This window comes from Empidonax traillii, unplaced genomic scaffold (genome assembly GCF_003031625.1).
Source record: "Empidonax traillii isolate 1590-97213 ecotype Southwest subspecies unplaced genomic scaffold, ASM303162v1 scaffold668:size349378, whole genome shotgun sequence".
NCBI lineage: Eukaryota > Metazoa > Chordata > Aves > Passeriformes > Tyrannidae > Empidonax > Empidonax traillii.
The window spans coordinates 292,649-316,953 of record NW_020955861.1 but is presented as its reverse complement, the minus strand read 5'-3'; the positions used below and the strand labels follow the sequence as shown (position 1 = coordinate 316,953).

Genomic DNA, 24,305 nt, shown 5'->3' with positions numbered 1-24,305 from the left:
AATCATGTAGGGTGATATATTGTAATGTATTACCTTGATTTCCATTTTAAACTTCTGCAAGAGCTTCTTGGGATGGTGACTCTGTCTCCTTAGAGCAAGTTGCAGGGTCTTCTGTGGAGTTGCAATATTTATATACTTACATATAATCAACATATAACTCAGTAAATCTTGTAAATTAGAAGTAATCATTCTCTCATACACATCCACCTTCATTTCCCTGACTAAAAAAACTCCCAACCAACCAGGCTTTATGTTGCAGAATCATAGAAAAAGCAAACTAAATATCTGAAGAAAGGTTTTCTACTAGTCCCCTTAGAAAAGTACAGTGTGTTAAATTTATGCAATGAATATTTTTAAGTTTTCTTAAAAAGAGCTTACTCCCTTCTGAATTCTGCATTTGTTACTGTAATCAGTGCATGGCTGCCAAATCTGGGGAGATTCTGTGTGCATCTATCTTGGACACGCGCTGAGACATTTAGGCACAATATACAAGAGACATCTATTTTCAAAACAACAAAGATACTACAGAAAAATGAACAGTGGGGTATAAATTTGGAAACCATATGTTTACAAGCCATGACTCAGTATTGGAATTCATACAGTGATTCACTACAATGCTCATAATGGAAGATGTGTCATGGGAAACATGGCATGACAGCAACAGGTATCTAAATGGCTTTTGCTGATGTACTATTGTTTCTTGTATTCACAAGTAAATTGGCTGAGGATAGTTAGGCTTCTGCGAATTGACAAGAGGATTTCTCACCTGTCCAGGCTGCGTAAAGACAATCCCTTTTAATCCAGCTGGGGATTTCCCCCATCTGGATACAATCAAACACAATTTTCTCTGTTTCAACATATTCTAAATCAGACTTTGCTTTCCCAATATTTCTGAAAAGCTTTGCTGGGAGGTGTATCCTATCATTAGGAAAAAAAAAAAAAAAAAAAGAGAGAAGTTTGTAGGGAACTTCCTGTAGAAAGAATAGGAAGAAAAGATGTTGAAGCTGCAGTACAAGGCTGCCAAATAAGCTTATTTCTGCATATTTTATAATACAATGGATGAAACTTGCAAAAGCCAGTTAAGCTGAAATCTTTTTCTGCTTTTTATGGTGTTTCTAAGTTGTTTGATTTTTTTGGTAGCATAAATGTAGGCTCTACTTTGATATTTTTCCCCCATAACTACACGTGGCAATTATAATAACATCCTTCAAAATGTACTTTCTCTTTGTGAAAATACGTTATTTTTCTATGTTATTTCATTATTTTTCTATCTTTATTTTATTAAATATACAGTATACCTTCTGTCATCCATAGGTTCATTTCCATGAAGTACTTCATAGGACAAAATGTCAGCCTGAGCTTTATTAAAGGCTTCTTTGCAATCAGCTCTTTCATCGTCATTCTTCCTAATAAGCTGACTGATGCAGTGTTGTGCCTCAGGGACATCACAATATATCATGTGAACCTACCATGGATCAAAAATTAGATCACACTTCCTGTAAAGCTGGTACATTTGTTTGTAATTCATGCAGTTTACATAACTGAAAGGATAGAAAAACATGGGTTTTTTTCCATTATGCCATTCTCATCCTTCACTAATTTACCTTTTAAAATAATGTCAATTAATGAGTGTTCAAGTTGCTCTAATCAATTTTCTGTAGGCTTTCAGTGGATATGTATGGTTCTTTAATTCCATCTGTTATTCTGAAAATCTAGTCTGTAAATCAATGTACACTAAACATTTTGCCATTTCTAAGATTTTAACAATAATAAAAAAACCAGAACTTTTTAACAGAACTGTATAGAAAACCCATCTAATAAATTTTCATGTTTGCAGAAACTGTGTTCTTACCTTCTTGACAAGAGATTTCAAGAAGGCTAGCATGGTCATTTGAGGTTTCATTGCCTTGTTAAATCTTCTTTCACTTTGTAGAAGCTCAGTGACTTCCTTCTCTCGCTTCTGCAAAGATTCTTGTATCTTTTGTAGGATGGTGTGTCCCTGCCAAAGATATCCTTTTTCTATTGACCATTCAGTCTTCTGTTCTTCATTAGTTATCTGGGGGAAACAAAGATAACTCTTATACACTAAGCTAAGATCTAGATTTTCATTATTTTCATATGAAATTACCAAGATTTTAATGAGCAAGGTAGAGCAAAAATGGAGAAAAGCAAAAGAAATATTGATTATGAAGATCTGTTTGGTTCCAACATTCAGAATATAGTTTTTATAATTCAAAGAAGTAGATATTTAAAAGATTTTTGTAGCAGCATTTTCTGCTATCAAATATTATAATGAAAACAGAACACTATCAGCGATTACTGAACCAACTAATTGATTTCACTACTGTGATATTTTAATCATTCATCAAAAATTTATCCTTTTCCAGCTATGTATATATTTGCACACAATTTTTTCTATCAGTTAGTCTCATAGTTTACTTCAGTTTTGCTACAATCAGCCTGATTGCCTTTGAAACACATAGAATAATCCCACAACCAACCAATAACTTTTCCATTTTTATGCTCACTTGTTCTGTTTTTAGTAGCGAAACCTCTGACACATCTGATTTTTCTCCTTCTGCCTTTTCAGACTTTGCCTGAAGAATTTTTATCTGAAAATTCATGAGGTCATGCAGCTTTTCCACATGTAGACTGATGTTGTGAAGATCCTGCAAAGCTGCATTGAAAACAACAGAAAACCAGGTAGGAACAACTTAAACATTTCTAATCTTTATTTCTCACAATACTATCTTTGCCAAATGATTTCCCTTTAGAAGTCAAGAATTTATCACAAACTAATTTTTTAAATAATCAATAATTCTTTTCCGTGTATTAGAACTCAAAGAATTATAAAGGAGTCATGCTTTGCTGTGTTTTAAATTTCTAAAGGGAAGACTAAAAGTGCTGAAATAAACCTAGTGAGAAATGATGCTGACTGTAATAAGATAGTTGTACTAAGGAGTTTGGATTCATGACAGACATTATTTGTAGCTTCAATATTCTTTTATTATTCCATCTGCACACACAGTATTGCAATGGAAGGTCTTATATTGACTTCAGCTGGCAAGCAGCAAGAAGCAAACAGGAAAGAAATCAAGAAACTGCATTTGAAATATAAAACTCACTCAGTGTATGTTGGGTATAAAGATAATCTAGGGTTTTACACAAATTTTCTAGAATCCAGACCTGCAAGGCAAGAAAAGAAGACAGCAGGAAATCAATGCTCTACCATTTTTCACCATAAATCTCACCAGTATTATTTAGCCTAATAAAAAGTATTCCTTCTCCTGCAAGCCTTAGAATATTGTATCCTCATCACTTCTTTCCCTCTATTATAATTTTGCTACATTTCCTTGACAAGTAATAATTAGGTCAATTGACTTGCAAACCCCACAATTTTTCCCATTTCATCAATAAGGCACAGTAGACATAGGTCAAAGTGTTTGAAAAGTCAAAAAACACTTTAATTTTTAAATATTGTTGCCATGCAAAACTGAAACAGAAGGTGGAGCCACATTATTTGAAAAAGAAACCAAAAACTTGCCCGAGATCTTCACTCAGAAATCCTACAGGAATCTGCATTCAGTTTCACAAACTCAAAAGAGAATATGGCTCACAGACTCACCGCGCCCACCACGCTCCACTACAAAGTGGGGTAGGATCTCCCTGAATATGTGTCTTGTAGCAGTACAATGAAAATTGGCTGTAATAAAGTGATGTTGACAATTTGCAAAATTACAGGACCATATTGGACAGAATAGAATACTAGGCAAAAAATAAAAAATATCAGACCATGCTCACAGATACTATGAATGGAAAAAATTTCTTTTTTTACACTTATGAAATCATCTCAAATCTTTGGTAAACTCAAGTTGCATTATTACAGAAAAATTTGGAAAACCTGGGGAATTTTAAGTAGTTTTCCCTGGGAACTATCAAATGAAGTATTATTGCTGCTATGTCAGACAGATGAAATGCAGTATTGCAATAGTTAAGATGATGAGATGTTGATTTTTAATGCTAATTGCTAAATAAAAAAAGAACTAATGTGCTGTAAAGTGAATTAAGACATCCTCAAAAAGACATGAAATGTGAAATGAGATAAAAAATTGACAGTCTAGCAGTTTTTAATGGAAAGAATAATATAGTTAGACAAAAAGGCATATGTCACCTTCATTGCTGTATAAAGGGTGAAAAACTAGGTGGGCTTCCTGAAAAAAAAAGAAGGCAAGTGCACAGCAGTTCAGTCATGGCTGATTCAGATGCAGATGTCTAAAGTCAGACAGGCAGACAAATAGCACACACTGAATGTGGTAACAAGAACATTGTCAGACACCAAAAAGAAAACACAAATTTGCTTTGTTCACCTTTTCTTCTTCCCAATTCTCTGTTTGTTGTTTCATTTGGTGAAGAAGATCTTCATTCTCTTGGATCAATTGTCTGTTTCTTTCTCTCAGGCTCTGAAGATAGTAAAAGAAGGCAAAATTTTGACACTATTTTTCAGAAAAGCCTGCAGTTTGAGTTTTTTTTTTTTGTTCCACACATGCATTAAAAAGTCATAACATTTGGTCCAGGTTGCTAAGACCTGGAGATCTCACACAAAAAATAATTAAAATTCCCATTTTGCTATAACCATGTGTGACCAGAGGTAGTCTGATTCTAAAGACCATTCCTAAAGACTTGAACACTCAGAACTTTTTCCTGTAGCAGACCAGAAGGAGGAACTGGATAAACTTTAATATCTGTTTCACCAGAAAAGCAGCACACACCGTACATATTCTAGAATGGATTCACATTTATTTGCATGAAAAGAAAGCTATTTCCAAGTGCAAAAGCACAGTTATGCCATGGTATGCTGGTTTGGATGTATACTGTGCAAGGCTTTACTCATCTCCAGGAGACAGACATAGTTTTGTATTGATTTCACAGATTGTTAGTTTACATGAAGAAAACAACCTCTGTAAGTACCTGTCATGCTTATCCCCATGTAAAAATTGTAATACTGGCTTACCTTAACTATATCTTGCCAGTGTGTGTTGCTCTGGTTCATCAGTTCTTGGTAAGCTTCTAACTGGGATTTCAGACACCTCATTTTCTCTCCATGTTTCTTTATAGTAGTTATAGTCTGCTCCTGTATTACAAAATATTGAGAAAATTAATAATGATGAGAACAGAAAGCCAGGCATGATTAAAAAAATAGTTTCCACAACAGCTAATGTTTGATTCTCTTTATTCAGTGTCTGCTATTTTCTGCAAACATTTCTTATTTATCACAGGAGGTTTGTACTTTCACTTGCTGCAGACTTTGAACAAAAATTACTGCTAAACTAATTTATCTTTTATGTATTTTTCTGCAGAAGTAAAACCCAAAGCCTTTCTGAGAGCTGACCAGAATGAATTCACTCCAAGCACAGCTAAGCAATTTTAAAGAAATTAAACTTAACTCAGAAAACAAAAGCTTGGAAGTAGTATAAAAAAATACGTGCAGCAATGAAAATGAAAGAAGTTCTGTGAAGAAAGGTCATTACAGTCCTGTTGTTTGCATCAGTGCCCAGTGGCAATTGTCTCCTGTTATACTTCTGGATTCTTCCTGATTCTCTTTCTCTTCCCTTAGTGATCTGGAGTCAGCTGAAAGTGCAAGGCGGGACTGTGTCAGGATTACTGGCACATTCCTACTGAAGCACAGAAATGGATTTACACAGCTGTTGCAATTCTTCTGGGAGGGTATCTAGCCTTTGTACACTACATACATGAAACTCTCAATTTCAGCTGACAAATGGAAGAGTTTGTTTGCTTTCCCTTGGAAAGTCTAGAGGAATTTCCAAATTTCTTCTGTCTGTGCACCAAGAATAAACCTTAATTTTGTGGAAAACATACACCTTCGTAGGAACTAAGTGCTTGTTTTACTCTGATCAGAATAGGAGAACGATGTGACAAATAGAAAGATAAAGCAGTAGCTGCAAGAAAAGATTCCAGAACAGTGTAGCCCAAGATGATGTTGATAATTTAATCTTCTGGGAGCAATGTTGAGTAATGGAATGCAGAAATGCTTCCACTAAAGAAAGCGAGGTATTTGGAGTTATGGTCACAGGAATGGTACCTCTGGATTCTCATTGTAACCTTCCAGGGTTTACAGTTGAAGAGTGTTTGATATTTTGTAAGTTATATTGACAAAACATTGTAAGGCTAAAGCAAAGGTAAGTACAAAGCAGACAAAAGAGTACCCACAGAAGAAAAAGACATAAAGGCAACACAGTTCTGACAGTCATTCTTGAGAGGCATAGCCTACATAAATGCAAATGTTTCAACCATGGTGTCAATCATGAAAAGAAGGTGTAATTTAAAAGAAAATTTTAGTAACAAATAAAGTTTAGAAAAATCTTTGTCATCGTGCCAGGCAAAAAGTAAAATTAGACTTCACAAAGTTGTAAGATCACATAAACTTCAAGACGCACTGATGTTGTTTACAGATACTTAGAAGGATAGGTGTATGGAGACGTAATTCTGAATGAAGTAGATTTTATCCTTCTGTATAATTTTGAAGGTAAAATACAACAATGCTAATGCTCCAGAATACTTACCTGGTTTTTTTTCCTTATATTGTCTAGTTTTCTGATTATTTTCATGTGTTTGTTTTTCATTTGCTGCATGTCTTTTACAATCTGTAGCGGATGAAGGAAATTATCAAATCAGACCATTACCAACACTAGTTATAATGAACCATCAAACAACTTTGAGGTACATTTCTTAAAATGACAGATACACTACAATGAAGAATTTGATCTTGAAAACAGATAAAGGACTGCAGGTCAAAGCTTTCAGGCTTCAATAACTAGAAAATATGTTACGCTATTGAACAAAAATCTGTAGATGACTTGAAATGGAATTTGTCTTCTGGTCCTAGTATTGCGTCTCCACTTCTTCCTTTTTAATGTAGTGTTCTAAATTGAAGACACAGTCATTACAATTATTCATACGCAGTCATACAATTATTATTATGTGAAGTTTATTACTGGAAAAAAAGGGTCACAGTGGAGAAGACTGCATTTTTGCATTTAAGAGTTAGATATAGGAGTGTAGGGGTTTCTTTACCTTGGTGATATACGATGTAGCTAAATTGTAGGGAATATACAGCACTTCTTTGGTTGTACATTCTGTCAGCTCAGTTACTTTGTGATCAGTGTCAGAACAACCCCCAGACATTGTAACATGATCTACTGCATAAAAAAATTTATCAATTGAAAAGCAGAGCAGCTTCAGAAGAACATTTAAAATTTTTTATTAGAGGTATCAAGTATAGTTTTAAATTTTGGGTTCCCCCCGCCCTCCACCCCCCCCCCCCCCCAAATAACAAATAAAGTAGACTTTTGGGAGGAGAATTATAGCAACTCTTACTTGTCAACTTTGATCTCTGCACACCATCACATGTATTTATGCAGTCTGACAATTACTTGTCCCTCTCTACTCTGATATTTCTTACTTACATAAATTCGTGTCATTAAAATAAAAAAAAAGTCATGCAGAAACGTTACCTCTTAAGAAAACAAGCTTTTATCACAGTTAAGAGGACACTTTAATTCTTTCTAAAGCTATAAGTTATTTGACACACCCTGTTTTTAATAGTGTATGATATAAGTTCTCACCTTTTTCTTAATAGTCGTTTTTGTTAGAGAAGAACATAAAATTATCATCCTCCTCCTCCTCCCCCCACCCCCCCACCCCCTCAGTCTCTCTTTGAAAAATTACTTTGCGTATCATAATCCTCAAGCAAGTTTCATAATTAACTAACAAGTGTATATGGTCAAAAGAGACTGATCTATTTACTTAGATACTTAGAATAGTGACTTCTATATATATCTACACTTAGGATCTTCATTTGAAAATCCAGGTTACACAACTGCATTCAATTAGAACTCACATACAAGAAAAAAAAAAAGTACAATCCTCCTATTTTTTTTAATGCGCTACATGTTCCAGAAAGCACAAATAATACTTGATAGGTAAATATACCTTTTTCTTGAGTTCTGTTTTCACTCCATCCAATCAAGGAATTCAGAAATGACCACTTGTTTATATTGATTCCAAGCTTGTGCAACCATGAGTTTCCCTCTCCATCTGTTAACAAAATTCATGTCCTAAAATCTTATGAAGCTCATTGAAGTTTTTGCACTAATTCTCTTCAGACCAAAAGCATTTTATATTATTAAAATGGTTACAAAAGTATGAGCCTGGAAAGTCATTGAGAGAGCTGCAAGCGTAAGAAGGATTTAATACTTGTGTGAGACTTGAATGGTTCCACCTGATACTGAAAATAGAGAGGCAGTCAATCCAAAGGCTATATTCTGGACTTGTTTCTCATTTTCTGTGAAAATAATATCAAAATATATTTTGAAAAACCAAAAAATAAACTGGAAGTTGCCCAATATCTTGGAAAACCTATGTGTATGGGTGTGTGTATGTGTGTTAAGGGGTAGGACTGTATTGCATTGCTACATGAGGTACGTCTTACCCAGGTTTATTTATGAGCACTCTGGATGCATACAACACTCCTGCGGAGAGAAAACAAAGCCACAACACCTTCAAGTGTTCTGGTGTAAAAGAAAAAATAGTGCCTGAAAGAAGTCTTCTGACTCTTTGAATTGGTCAAAACAATTATCAGAAATTCAGAATTTTTGTCCACTGGGGAATTCCAAATACCTTTCCTGAGGTCCTAAAGCAATGCTAATTTACTTACATAGTGCAGTAATTTTATATAACAAAATATATATCTCTTCACATTGCTTCTACTAAATACATTGTAGGAGGATGCACTGCTTTAAAACACAGTCTGTCCAGCTGTTAGGTGGAGCAACCACATCCTGTTCAGATACAGCCATAAAAGTCTTGTTTTTCAAAATCTAGGTTTAATGATTTATAAAATACATAACTAAACAAATGTTGAATAGAATACCCTTGTCTCAAGCTATTCTTTGTTTCTGAATTAATTCTTTTCATCACGATACATTACATACATATATAAATATATCAGCTTTTGTTCTGTGAATTACATCATTGAAGGACACATATTAACTTATATATAGAATAGTTACTTCTTAAAAGACTTGACTTTTCACATCTACATCCTTTTGGTTCACATTTTGCTTTCTTTCTGCCACCTTGGAGACTCTCACTAGCCTTCCACTTCATATAATCCTACTTTAGGCAAAAATAACCACTAGTGTATCGGTGATTGCAGGCCAAGAGTGTAGAGTCTATCCTTCCCTCTAGGATAAAGTCTAATTTCAAACCCTTAATGGAAATCAACATATAGACTTCATTTCCAACTCAAAAAAATGCATTTACTACATCATCTACTGAAATGACTACAAAGTTTGTCTTCAATCTATACAGGCCATTGGGAAGAAAAATATTTCAAACTCCTACCAGTTAATTCATGCATGCGAGAAATCAGTCTACATGTCTTCTGTTTAACTTGGCATTTTGTAGCGCATGTCACTCTAAAAACTACTGAACATACCTTTTTACACCACTCCTGTGAGTTAACCATTATAGAACTCTGTGGTATGGTAGGAATAAGACATCTGTAACAGTTCTTTCTGTTTCTTTCAATGCCATCAATCAGACTTCTTCAAAAAGGCACTCAGTACCACAGCTCCTTACAATTTAATTCCATTCGAATGTAAGGCTCCTCAAACCAGAGGTCTCTCCTTTCTCAGATTACAACTAGAATGAATGCATCCAGTACAGACTAGGCAGTCATATTATTGCTTCTGAGTAGTTACAACTGCACTTTTTGACAATTTTAATAGAGGTTGCACACTTTGCTTTGGAAGTTACAGATGCGGAACATAACAAAATTAGGTTCTGTTCTGATGCCTTTAGTTTTAGCATGTACAAAGCCAATATGCATCTCTTGTACATGAGGAGTTGGATGATCACATCCATAACCTATAGGCTGAACCATGACAGGAACTCTCCTACTTAGTCTATAGTGTCGCTCATCTGTATTCAAGCTATATTAGCACTGTGCACTATAGTGGTTTATGCAGTTCTGCTTCTGTGACACTACAATATAGTAACACCTTTTGTGGCAAACAGTGAAGTACAATTTCATTCTAAACATCTGAGGCATGAACTAGTACTTACCCTCCTCAGGTGTGTCTTCTACTGTAAGACTTTTAATCACATGTGACGGATATTCCTGTATGTCCTCTGAACAATCGATAACGCTGCCCGGTAGAAGAACAAATGAGTGAATGGCAGTCTGTGGTTTAGCTTCAGGATCAATTCTTGCAGAATCTTCAGAGACTTGCCAGCCTGAAGGGTTAACTGTTTGCACCAATGCTTATGGAAAAACAAGCAGTATAATTGTTTTAATGAAATACTAGATAGGAAAAATTGAGAGTCTTAAGAACAAATATCATGAAACAAGATCAGATTTGTAAGATCACACCTGAAAATGGAAACTGACAGCCAATCTAATTAAAGCTAGATTAGTTTCTTAGAAAGTGATCAGAACAAACCTTTAATTTGAGGTCTTTTCTTTCTGTCTGTTTTGAAATGTAACATTATTTGATGATTTAATCTTGGTTTGACTGTTAGATTTAGCTGAATAGCAAGCACATCAAGGTCCATGGAATAAAGTTACCAAAATTCTCCAGCTATGCTGAATAAAACCTGCCAGCTCTCCTGCAGCTTCCACCCAAAAGCACATCTCAAACACATGCCTCAATGCATAACTCTTGGCCAGCGTTTGCCTCTGGATATTTTAAAGATATCTGTTCTCTTGCTATGATCAATTTCTGTCATCTCAAAAAAAGTTTTCTTTTTTATGAATTTCAAATAAGTAAAAAATATTTACTAGTGAAAAGCCTTCTTTCTTTTTTTTTTTTTTTTTTAATACCTTGCCAATCTCATAAGTTCCATAGAGAAATATGCTACTTTTCTAGCTCTTCATGGTGCATATGGAACATCCAGGAGGAAAATGAATGCTTGATTTGGAGCATGAAATAAAAATGATAGGCTTTTTTGGGAAGCAATCAGAGCCCATGCAAAGGAATTAAAATGTAGGTAACTATAAGTTCAGCAACAGAACTCATGTTGTTATTATAACTCATGTTATAATTTCCAGCTATCTGGCTAGGGATCTCAGCACTGGTACTTGCTCACTTCCTGTAAACATTGCACAAAACGTCCTGAAACTTTTAAAAAGTAGGCTTATGTTCATTAAAAAGGCCTGTAAATTACACATCCAGAAGCAACAGTGGTGATTTAAGTTACTTATGTGGTTAACATAAAGAATTATGATGATAGCAAAGAAAAAATTAATACAGATTGGTTGTAGTTGTGTATAGCTAAGGAAGCTGACAATGTTTTCATATGGCAGACTGAAAAATGCAGCTCAGAAAAGGCGTATAACAAACATCAAGCTGGTTTAACTAATCCTTCCCTCCCACCATCACCAGAGTTGTGAATTTTTTTTATGTTTCCCCAATCAATTTGGTAACACTAGCCAAACAGCACAAGAATATCGTTCTATATTTCTATACCAGCTTCTGCTGTGTTTTAACCCTGTCTAGCAGCTCAGCCCCACGCAACTGCCTGCTCACTCCCCCACAGTGATGGGTGAGTGAATCAGAAAGATAAAAGCGAGAAAACTCATGGGTTGAGTTAAAGAAAGCTTAGTAGGTAAAGCAAAGCTGTACATGCAAGTAAAACAAAATAAGGGATTAATTAATTACTTCCCATTGTCAGGCCGATGTTATCTACAGGAAAACAGAGCTCCATCACATTAATTGGTACTTAAAAGACAAATGACGTAACTCCAAAAATCTTCTTTCTCTTTTCTCTAAGCTTGTATTGCTGTGCACAACATCGTATGGCACATGACATTCCCTTGGTCGCTATTGTGGTTTAGGAATACTACCCCCCAATTCAGTGCTCCCACTGAGACTTTACCAAATCAAACGCCACTCTCTCTCACTGTCCCTTCCCCTCCCTCTTTCTGCTGTGATGGTATAGAGTTTAGAATTGGCAGGATAAAAGGCAAGGGTCACAGGTTGACATAAGAACACTTTACTGAAAACAACAATGAAATAAGAAAATGAACCGTAACAGCAATTAACAATATTAAAAACATAAGTATACAAAAGAGAGTGATTCGCATGCAGAAATGCTCACTTTGGACTCTAACAATAGGGAACAGCTCCCCCTGGCACAGTTTCTTAACCAGAGGGAACTGCTTCTCCCTGTAGGAGAGAGAGTTCCTTTATGCTGCCCCCAGCAATGATGTGGTCAGAATCAGTTCAGACAGTTAGGGTCAACTCCTTGTGTACTGCCTGCTCACTGGTGGGCTAATGTGATGAACAGAAAAGGCCTGGATGCTATGTAAGCTCTGCTCAGCATTAACGCTGTGTGTTATCAACAGTGTTTTAGTCACAAATCCATAGTACCATACAGGTTGCTGTGAAGAAAATTAACTCTATCCCACCCAATTCAGGGAAGCTTCCAAGCAGCCTGAAAGGTAGGTGATATTAGGCTGGTAGGTGAGTGAAAATTTATTAAAGCTAGAAGGACAACAGTGGTTTTCATCCAAGTTAATTGTAATAAGCATTTAAACTTATGAGGTAAGAAAACTGAAGTATAAAAACTCTGTGCAGAAAACAAACTGCTATAGGCTTTTGTGCTGAGTACAAAGGTTTGATGAAGGCTACATACAAATACAATATTGTTTAATAGTACTCACTACGTGTGAGAGAGAGAGAGACTGAGAAACACTGACTCACACACAGAAGCACCATTGGAAGAGTGAAGGAAGCTCCAGAGAAATATTTATAAATACCTTTTAAGCTAAGATTAAAGATGAGCAGGTTTTGAGTATAGCATTCCCTATAGTAAGAGGCTTGTATCTGTAAAGACAAAGCCATCACCTGCTAGATTCTACGGTAGTTGGGATACAAACGAGGATTTTTCACAGTCCCTTTTAATAATTTTTTTAATTAAAAAGATAACACTATAAATAACCCTAAGCTATCATCATCTGCATTTCTGTATATCAAATAACAGTGACTTAGAAGGAAAGGACTAAACCTAATAAGTTCTGATGAGCTTTCATTCATGCAATGTGACAGAGTCAAAAAGTTCTTCCTTTATGACTAGGCTAACTTGTCTGCGGTCTAATGGAAGTAATTCCCAGAAGATTTCATCTTGTTATTAGAATTCAATTTAAATGAAAGTATTTTCACAATTTAAGAAGGCATCTAGTATGTTTCCTTCAGACTGTAAGATCTTCATTAATTGTCTTTCTTTGTACTTGGAAAAAGCCTCACCACATAAAATACATACAAACTGGTAAAGTTCTACTGACAGTGACTCTACCTCAGTCTTTCTTTTGTAAACAGAGGATTCCACCAAAGACTTTTTGAAATAGGTATCTATGCCTGACTTTGCAGAGCAGGACTTTTGATATTGTATGCTTCTAAGAAGTGGTGAGAAAATACATCCTTCATCTATTTAGTAGAAGTGCAGACAGTAATGACTAGTATAATATCAGAAGTAATTTGGAGTTTTATTTAACTTGCAGTCATTTCTTTATTGTATTTTAGACTTAGATTTGGGGTTTGAAGTGAGGTTTTGGATCAATTCTGCCTAGCATTATTTACGATGTAAAAGGAAAGACTTTTAATTTGATAAATGTAGGCAGACCCCCTGTAGTATAACCTGAATAATTTCTTTTCTTTCAAAAGGATTTGATAGAATTCCCCATGACAGGAGGTTTAGACTAGATGATCTTCACAGGTCCCTTCCAACTCAAGACCTTCTGTGATTCTGTAATTAATTTTCATGTCACCCTCACTTCCCAGTGTGGATCTCAATATGCTATTTCTTTTCATCTTTAATTCCCTAATCAGAATCTTTCCATGTACAAGACTAATTTTGAAATTTAAAGGGGTATCATTTTTACATGGAAGTTTTAATTTCCATACAACGTTTTAATTTCTCTGACAAGATAGGAACTTTCCTCATGTGTTCCATTCTTGGAAATTAGCACACAGTATTTTTGTCACTCATCCTCTCAAGTGTTAGTTGGTTTTTGTCCTGTTTGTACATACTACTCCTAAATGATGAGAAACATAAAACATTCTCACATTCATAATCCTTACACTGAAGTCTGAACAGAGAACATGCTCAGTCATCCACAGTGTCTATCATCATTATGTAACCAACTGTCTTAGGAGGGAAAGTGAACAACAGCTATCTGTGTCTGCATCTCCTGTGTGATGGTTAAGGAACGTAGGTGGCAGGCTGTGCTAAGAAAGATACTCGCTTGGTTGAGTTGAAACCTTAATTTACACTTTGACATTGATGTCTGGGAAGCACAGAGGGACTTTCTTCTTTTTTGAAATAAAAGTCACAATTTTAAACAGGAACATTCTGCCTTTCAGTTTATAGCCCACTTGCTTTATAGGTAGGCTACTCCTTCCTGGTATTTTACACTGAAGAATTAACAATACATTTCAGTTGCCACTGTAATTCATGCAATGGTAATGGAAATCTCTTAATGTTATTTCTGTGCTACTTCATGCCAATTCCAGTAAATTTCCCTGTTCTAACACCGAGATGTATTGAGCACAAATTCTGAGATCCATCTTGTAGTTTTGTCACATTCCCATTTAGGTACTTTTTTTGCTATAGTGACTTCTATTTCACTCCTTGAAGCGGTATATACTGCTTTGTGACAGTGGGATATTTTCCTTTCAGAAAAGTGGCCAGTAACAATCTTGAAAATGTACAGAAACAGAAGTATCTTCAAAATATTGCTTAAAGCAGCAAACAAAATGGAAGAGGACCATTTGTTTGGGGGGTCATAACTTATAGCTTTAATGTTTAATTTTTCCAGTGCCAGGGAATTTTTTTCCTAAGAAAATAAAGACTTCAAAGCATGCCAGCATAGAGAAAATCATGATCCTATTATATTGTCATTAAAATACTATTATATTGCATTCTAAGGACATATTTTCATTGTACTTTAAAAGTATTAGTGTATTAGAATCTGCATTTTTCAAGTGATCAAAACAAAAAACAGAAAAAATGTCGTTGCATTGCACTTTCCTCATAACTAATCTCTTCTGAAGAGAGATAAGAGAAAAGACAAAGCAGATGTGCCATGTTTTTTATTGTTACATAAAGAGAATATCTCTGAGGATCTCAAAGGCAACTGGTCTGGCACTTGTTTTCTTTGTATTCATGAATTACATATGTTTTTAATTCTCAGTAGTAACGTTTTTGAAAGGTATAAATGCTGCTATTGTGGTTACAATATTATTCTACCAAAATGAAAAGATAGTTTATGACAATCAAGTTGTGCCTGATTGTTCTTGCTAAAGAATGGAGGAATGGCATTTTTTAATACAGAATTATGGGCAAGACTACAGTTTTAGTACAGAATTTTAATGATATATTGAGCAATAATCGGCTGTTTTGGTAATTTTTTTCTTTTTATTTTTTTCCAGGAGAACTAGCCAGTAGTACTTAGCTATTGGAGAAAACATACACATTTAAACTTCAAAACTGTGTGTCCTGCAGAACTTCTAAAATAATAACAATAAGTCCAAAACAAAAACAAATTAAAAATTGTAGTCCTTTCATTATAACAAAAGTATAAACTATATAATGCATATATGCACATGAATTCTTTATATTTAATTTTTTTTTTAAATTATAAGATCAAAATTGTCATGATAACATTGACTAATATTCTGAAGAGGAGATCTCCATGTGTTTCATCTCTTTCAGTAACCATTTCCTTTTGCAAGACAGAAGTGGTGAGGTGGCCCCATAATAGAAACATCTGAGCAATAGTCAGAAGAACCTGCCTCAGGCCTCTAAATGTCTTGTTTCTTTGCAATTAGTTTCAGAAAATTTCATACGTAGACCTATGCTGTATTGTAGTAAGGAAACTGGCTCATGAGTAAGCAGAAGAGCATGGAAAAATTTAGCGTGGGAAGCAATGCAGAAAGGCATGTCATGGGGATGAACTTTCCTTATGTGTGCTAATCCACTAAAGTATAACTTGATATTCAACTTCCTAATGTCCAGTGGAATGAGAGTATAAATACTTGCTTTTGCTCTTTGAGTAAGGCATGTTTTGGAGTAGGTATCCCTTTGATGTTGATAACAATTTCTGTTCTAGGTTCATTCTGACTCTATTATGTGCTTAATGTCCTCGTATTCCCACAAAAGGTTCTGATAAACTTACACTCTCCTTGTAGATTTTCTGATTAAAATTTTGTCAGACAAAGCAATTCTAATTTTACTGAGTTTAATTTTGAGTTTTTATCCTCATTTCATTCTGAATCAGCTAACAGAACTATCTGATGCAGTAATGTAGTTCTTTTGTTGCATCTCATCTCTGAGATTCTTATGCAGCTGACTTTGTTGAATCCTGCAAAGTTTATGGTCAGTTATTTCTAGAGTTCTGAAATTTGCTAGCCACAAAGCAAAGATAATTGTATTTTGAATTGATTACTTCTACTGAATGCACTATCAGTTTGAGACCTAAAAAAACCTTACTGTCTGTCCCTTTCCACATTTTTGGATGAGAAAAATAGAAGCGATGCAAACATGGTTTCTTTACTAGTATGTAATTAAGTTTAGTTTCATGAAGCTACAAAACAGCAATGCCCCAGGAAAATGTCTCCGTTCTGGTTTTTGTAACAGTACATTTGTTAAAAGAAGTATGACACCACTCTCTTTAAACTATTCTAAACCTTATAGATCAGTCAATTTTCTACAGCTGGAGTCACTGAATTGCTAGGTCTCAAACTAACCTTGTGGGAAGATGGAGCCATGTGCTTAACAGGTGTGTTATTTTAGGGTTTAAGGCTACTGCAATATGACTACTGATATTCACAGAGATGGCATGTTTGATTCTGTCCCAAAACTATCTAGGGATCCACCTAGGTTGGCTAGTTTGAACAAGCTGAGCATTTAGTCACTGAAACAGGTATGATTTCTTACAGTGTCACAATTTTCCTCTCAAACTGCATGGTGACTGATGATAGCACACAACTGTCTGACCTTAATACGCAAAGATTTAGCTGACACCTGAAAAGAAGATCAGGGAGCTATTGTAGTTATAGACTAAAGCCCTTCAAGGAAATGCAAGTTAACCAATCAGTCTTCAATTTTCAAAAAATACTTGGTTTATCATAATATCAGTATACCAGACAGTGACATTCTAAGATCATGTCTGAAACTAGCTGTGGGAATGTAAGAGCTAGAAACTCTTCCAAATGCTCTTTTCTCTTTCCCTCCCATCCCCACATTGAAATATAAAAAGCACATGGCTGAGAATTTGCTTGGAGATCTGGACTTAAACCAGGATAGAATAGATTATCTTCATTAAAAAGATAGCCTGGTGTCAGTAATGTTCCAAAAGTCAAATATATGCTGTTGGCTCAGCCACACTACCTCTAGTCTAAGGGACAAGAGTCCTCCAACCTTTTTGGCCTATCAAAGGTTTCCAGTCTGGTCGCAGATGGTGCTCTCAGCTGCACATATGGTATACCTGCAATAAGAGCAATCAGGTACTACAGTTCAGCTGCTGAAAGGAGAGATCCAGACCATCATTAAAGTAGGAGACATGTTTTTTTCAGGCTGTGCATCAATGGGTTTTGTCTTATTGTTTAAAAAGTTTGGTGTATAATTAATTTAACCACATATATCCATTATAGTGGTGTCATATGCCTTCTAATAGTTTTTTAACAATTTGGTGTGTGGAAATCTTTTCAAATAAAAAAGCCTGATGTTAACTGTTTTGCTTTGGCTTTTAGCAGCAAGCAAAACAGAATTACACTTCTTCCAGGATGGGGATTGTGATGACAGGGGAATATTTTCTTCAGAATAGGAATACTGGTAAGTATTCCTAAGTAAATATACTGGTAAGTATTTACTAAGTAAAACTGAAAAAAAAACCACCAAAACAAACCAAAAATACACCCCCCTCCCCCCCAAAAAAAACCAACTAACAAAAAAACCCAACAAACAAACCAGGAACAGAAATATACCCCACCAAATCACATTTTATGAAAAAGAAATTCTTATTTCAGTGGTTAGTGGAGTTTTTTTGTTATAAGACCAAATTAAAAAACACCCCAACCAACCTCAAACAAAAAACACAAACAAAAAACCCAAACCAAATTACTCTGTGAATATGCATAGATTAGACAGCAATGCATCTAAGACAATCTAGAAAATATAATCAGGCACGCCTGCCTATCATATGTTATAGTAAAATAAGAAAGACACACTCTGCTATTTAAAGTATATAATCTAAAGAAAATCTCCATGGGGACAGATTAAAATCAATCATTTTATTCTTATACACTGTGCTCATGTTCTGTATGTGGCCAAGAAAAAAATAGTAATATAAGCTTACCTAGACCTTTTATATCTTTGAGCCAGATTTAATAGAATATCTCAGTAATTAGTCCACCGTGTGAGAAATTTTACATATAGTATTGCCAGCTACAGCATTAATCTATGTAATGCCTTTCATATGAAAAAAAACACACTAAAAAATCTTAGGATATTAGGGATTAAAAGTCATCTCACAGATGTATAGGATTTCTCCTCTGGAGTTTCACTGTACAGCAAATTCTAATTCTCAGTATTTTAATGCTGACTGCAATACCAGTGTTGTATACTAAGTGCCCTAAAAGATGCAGGGAAACAACTAAAATAGTCCTGTGCTTCAAAATCATATTGAGCTTTCCTTGGCTTCTGATTACACTTAGAGCCAACCTAGACTACCTCTGATAGTGGGCCTCTGAGGATTCCTGTAAATCAGTAACATACGTAATTCATTCGAATTGCAAATTCTGCAAGCATGTTACATTCTGAAACTCAAGGCACAGCTTATTCTACTGAGAGGTTCTACAGACATCAAAAAAAAGATGCAGTAAAGGGATGGAGAAATAGGTTTGCATGATTTTTGTTTGTACGATTTATTTCCTTAACTCTGGAAATACAATATTTAAACCAATAATGTACTCATTTAAATATTTGTGGATCTCACTATATGAGTACGATAAGCTCCACAGAGATTAATTTTTCTATGCAAAAAAAAAAGCATTTCAAGACAATGGCAGAAAAAAAATAGAAAAGAAAGATTTTAATTGTTAATTTCTCATTAACAACATTTAACATTGTGTATTTGTTCTATGACTCATTGTACACCAAGGTACAGAACACTGCAATTTTCATCAACATGGCAAAATAGTGGAGTGACTTTCAGCATTCACATCAATTTCTCATATCTTGCCCAGGCAGGAATTTGTTGAAATCTATGATTTCTGAGGAGCAGTAAGGGTGAATTAACTTAGTGCTTGGTCTCAGCCGCACCCCTGTGTTGTGACTAATACCCACCCATTTTCAGGGAGCTAGCTGTATCTCACTGAAGGTTGTCTGCAATAACAGAATAATACCTATAATACACAAAACAAAAGTTCTTTTAATAGCTTTGTATAGAGAGGCTGTTGGATACTAAGCCTCTTTATTACTCCTGGTTATAGCACTGTTCTATCAATGCATAGACTCTCTGCTACGCAATATTACCCATAGTGCAAGTGCATGCAAGTCATTTACCCATAGTGCATTATAAAAACATCAGTGGACTGAATGGAGCCTGCCCCACCCAATGTGCTCTGATGCAAGGCAAGGAACGGCAATGTGAGAGAGGACTGGCAGGGTTTCGTGGGAGTCTCCTTAAAGTATGGTTCATTCGAACAGCCTGAGTGAAAGAGACCATTGCTCCTGTGTCTTTGGCAGATGTACAGGGTGTTTCCTTCTTCATTATGTGGAAAATGGAGCATGACACTTGATGCGGATAAAGAATATCTGTTCACCCAGCATCCTAAAAAATAGGTGTTGACAATCAAGACTGCATTGTTACTCTTTATGGAAATTGTCATTTTTATTGCTGGTGCTGCTGATCACTCAGAGAAACAGGCAAATAGCAATGTAGTTATAATATTCAGCATAGCTGAGTAGTTGGAATATGGGCCTTCTGGGGTCTCGTCTCTTGCTTGTGGATGGGATAGTAGCTTTCTCTGCTATTTACCTACTCTCTGCATGGTTTTAGAAGTCTGGTCCTTCTTCACTGGCACTGTGTCACATTGATATCAGCTGGTATGAAGATTCATATGGTAATATCTTTCATAACTCCATCTCATTGCTGGAAAGTGGTTTAACAGTGAACTCAAAAGATGTGTTAAAGGCAGAGATTTGCTAACATTGCTACAAGCAAAAACTCATTTTTTTTACGAATGGAAATGAATTATGCAAACATTTTCCTTTTACTCAGTCTGGTCAAACCACATTTTTATCTCTAACTTTCTCAGGTTACACTGCCGTAAGCAACAACCTTGCCCAATGGTATTGCCTCACAGAGCTGTCACTCAAAGGCGTTGTTTAACTCGTTATTCTTCATTCTGGTGTGAAGGAAGGTTAAACAGTCAGTCAGGTTAGGTATACTAATATGGTATATTAGGAAGAAGAAGAGAATATATAGAAGCTATCAACTTCTAAGTTGCTGATACGGAACAAAACACCAGTGTCAACAGTTAACATTCCAGCTTGCTACCACAGGCAGAAAAGTTTTTATTTTGTTTATCTTACCACTTTCCTCTTAAAAATAAAAATAAAGGCACATATTTCATATTTCTCCAGCCATAGAAATGCTGAAGAAAAATGCAAGAATCTAAATTTAACTTTTCTTGGAAAATTATGTGTGTTTGTCTGTCTGTTGACAGACACAGCTATTCCGTTCATATTGGCTAGACCTGAGATTCCCTGGTATTCCTAATCTTTGCTCATTCATTAGTCAGCTGCCTGAGAACACTGACAGACCACAATGCCCCACTAATGGAGTGCTATTCTTCTATAAATCAGATATGACAATTTAATGTTAATATTTATTATTGCATTTCAATTTTAAGCATAATTCTTGAGAAGTATATTTGACATCTAAGAAAAAATTACTTTTACAAATATATGTGAGGAGGCCTCAAATAGGTTTATCAGTATGTAAGAGAAGACTGTTCCCTTGTGATTATGGTCAGGATCTGCAGGTTGCATAGAAAAAGACAGTAATGTTCCTTATCTTTCTCTCACATCTCTTTAGCAGCAGCCTGCACCCTAAGGTGGGACAAAGCAAACCAACCTGCTTTTTTCTGATAGGTTTTCCATAACTGTTCATTTATTCTTTAATTGAACGCCTTTGAAAATCAGTCATAGAATCTGGCCTCCTGCTTTCACTTATATTAACCCCTAAGTACAAAGAAAGTCTCAAACTATAAATGACTGTAGATGCTGAATGTTTTAATTTTTGAGACCCCACCCTGGCTGCCTGCCACCCATCAAATATGGCCACATCAGGATGTGTATCAGAAACAAAAAAGAATTCTATACACTCACGATAGTATTTTATATTCTATATGACAAAAATTATTTTAAGAATACAGGTGCAATTTAAAGACAATTTTAAGATGTCAAAGCCAGGATACATGCTATTTCTATGGAAAATCCAGTAGGAAACCCACAGTTTTTGGCAATGTATATATCTTCTTTTTTTTTTTTTTTTGTGGCATCATGATTTCTTCTTTGAGGCAGAATCCTCTGGTAAATTTATTTGCTTTGCAAGTTTGGGGTTTTGTTTCAGCAAACAGAATTTAAGATTTCAGAGAAGAAGTAAGTAGTAGGGACATGAGAATTTGAGCAAAGGTCTGAGTTTTCAACAAAGGTATTCCTAAATAAAACAATGGTAGGCTAAAAAGAAAGTAGGACTTGCTTATCCCATTTTTAGTCACTTATTAGTTAGAATAGTTAATGTTTAAAGTCCAACTGAAGTTCTCTCCCCTTTAGTTCACTGCTTCCTAAAACCAAATTGATAACTTTGGAAGATTTCTGAACTCGGTTTTCTGAGAAAGAACTCAAGGTTCTTACATTACTAGAACACCAAACTTACTTTCTAGTCTTTCACCAGAAGCCACATTCATCAGTCCTTTGATCATTCCTTTGTACAATCTTTCTTGTTCATCTTCTAATATTGTATTTCTTGACATGACAAGAGTGTCATGCCTGAAATACTCATTAACCTGTTGATCTGTGGAAACTCAATCCTGTTTTCCTGAAAACTCACAGACTTTTTGTAAAACTTGCAGAGACTTCTCCTAAAAGACCCTAATTTGTCACACATTTTTAAATGTTTACAAAGACAGGTACACAATTTTTCAGCTGGTCCCTAGCATTTGGACGCACATCTTCCTAGATTAGCAAGACAGCTTTTGGAAAGTAATTAACTCTATTTAAAGCTATACTCATTCATTTGTGGTTATCTTTCTGCTATGTAAACAGCTTAGGTCTTTTAATATGTCTTTCATATCTGTGGGTTCTTTTTTTTTTAGACTTTTTTAACACCTGAGAAGCTGAAAACAGAGGGTTTTCCTCTTCACATTTTTCACTCAGCTTATTCAATATAATAGTGGTCTGGCTCCACCCTTCCATTCTAAACAACTGTGTGCCATAATGTACCATATATGAACATTTTTTTTTAAACTAAATAAATATTATATCCTAAAAAATTACCTTCATCCATGGTAATCAGTCTGTTTCTCAGGGCTAGTGTTTTCACGGAGATGAGATTAACTTCTGGTATTTTCTGAAAGCCTCCCACACTGTGCACATAAATATTTAACCTGCAAAAAAATGCAAGAGCTTCACTAGGCAACAAGACACCTGTAGAAAGTAAAATGAGAGACATGGATCAGGTTTCTTCTCACTGATTCCTATGGCAGGAAATGTTGGTTTTACCAGCAGATCAGAATTTACTAAACGAAAACAAATGCTGTTGAAAGGCTGATGTTATATATCTGAAAGAAAAATACCCCCAAGGGGTATTTTAGAAGTGTTTCATTAACATATTTTACAAACCTCCACTCTTCCCCATTTCAGAAGAAACAACGTGAAATACTATTCTTTTGCTACATTTCCAGTAGTGGTGAAACTGGTAGAGTTGCAAATGGTGTTTTATGCAACTTCAGCCCTAATTTCATATCAGCTGAGTTACTATGTGGTTCCAGATGAAACTGTTGCCACATTAGAGCAAAGTTTGCCCTGCTTTTTATGATTGCTTCACATAAGTGTATGACCATTTTCCTTCTTTGATAATTAAAGGTAAAAACCCACACTTCTGTCATTGCCAATGCCATTGTTCTGTGACTGGCCTCAGCTGAGACAGGCAGGTTATTTTGAACTGCAAATCAAATATGCTGTTCTCTTGGAATAACTCCAGACACAAAACTTCTGATATATTCCTATATTATTATGAACAATACAGCAGCAGAAACTGGGAGAAGCAAGTATTATTCTGCAGTTGCAAAAGCAAATACAGAATAAAGTGTTCGCAGGCTGGTGTGATCCACCCTCAGCAGGTGGGAACAGTGGTTCAGGATTTCTACCTCACTGCTATTGTTCTGCACTCCACCCTTATGTCAAAAAGGATTAAAACCAGGAGCTTGCCTTTAGACTGCAGTCCAAAAGGAAAGCTTTTGGTATCACTAACTCAAGAAGTAGTTTCATTGTGGGTTTATAGGAAGCAGCTTCATTGTGAATCTTTGTACAAATAATTGACAACTAATTTAACGTTGACAACTGTTTTCTCTAGTCTGCTATTTTGAATATGTTATATCTTCATTGGGCTGTAAAGAATATAGCATGACATGAAACCTAGATAAAAGGCTTCTCTGATAGAGTACTTTTCTTATAAAAAATGAATTCTTTTGTGATTTTTCTTTTTATAATAACAAAAATATAATGGGGTGCTTTTGTCTACCCCCATCTTTTCCTCTTACCACATCAGTAAAAAAAAAAAGGAATAAGGAATACAAAAAGGGAAAAGAAATGAGAAAAATCAACTATCTTAACAACTGAAGGTGTTGGATTTTAATTACTCACAATCTTTTATTTTATTAAAATTAAAAACATATTTGACAGATTATGTATCCAAATCTTTTTACAGTAATAAAATTATGTATGACATATGATTAGCACTACAACTATCGCTAAAAGAAGAAACTTACAAAAAACAAAAAAAAAAAATTACTGTTCTCCAAGTTGTATTTAAATAAGATATTTTAGGCTCTTCAGTTTTTTAATATTCACTGTAATGTTTATTACTTTGTTTGATATTTTAAGGAGTGTGTAGTAGTCCTAGTCTTGAATTAGAATGTGACCATGCTAGCTAT

At 35.1% G+C, this 24,305-nt stretch overlaps 1 protein-coding gene across 1 annotated transcript; it reads right to left on the bottom strand.

The window, feature by feature from the left end:
• Positions 1–31: 31 nt before the first annotated feature.
• On the bottom strand, positions 32–22,124 carry LOC114065489. Its single transcript, XM_027899455.1, has 13 exons — positions 22,028–22,124; positions 10,147–10,344; positions 8,011–8,115; positions 7,093–7,214; positions 6,582–6,662; positions 5,012–5,131; positions 4,368–4,460; positions 3,126–3,186; positions 2,529–2,677; positions 1,853–2,056; positions 1,299–1,465; positions 767–918; positions 32–111 (listed from the first exon to the last, which is right to left on the bottom strand). Exons 1-13 carry the CDS (start codon positions 22,122–22,124, stop codon positions 47–49), a joined length of 1,614 nt encoding a protein of 537 aa, XP_027755256.1. The 3' UTR covers positions 32–46.
• Positions 22,125–24,305: the final 2,181 nt, after the last annotated feature.

Bases quoted from the DNA above. Each gene is read 5' to 3' on its own strand.
- LOC114065489 (XM_027899455.1), bottom strand. From the start codon at position 22,124: ATGTCAAGAAATACAATATTAGAAGATGAACAAGAAAGATTGTACAAA. The intron at 4,461-5,011 runs GTAAGCCAGTAT...TACTATCTTCAG, and splicing joins ACTGGCAAGATATAGTTAAG to AGCCTGAGAGAAAGAAACAG. The intron at 919-1,298 runs GTATACTGTATA...TCCTAATGATAG, and splicing joins GAACCTATGGATGACAGAAG to GATACACCTCCCAGCAAAGC.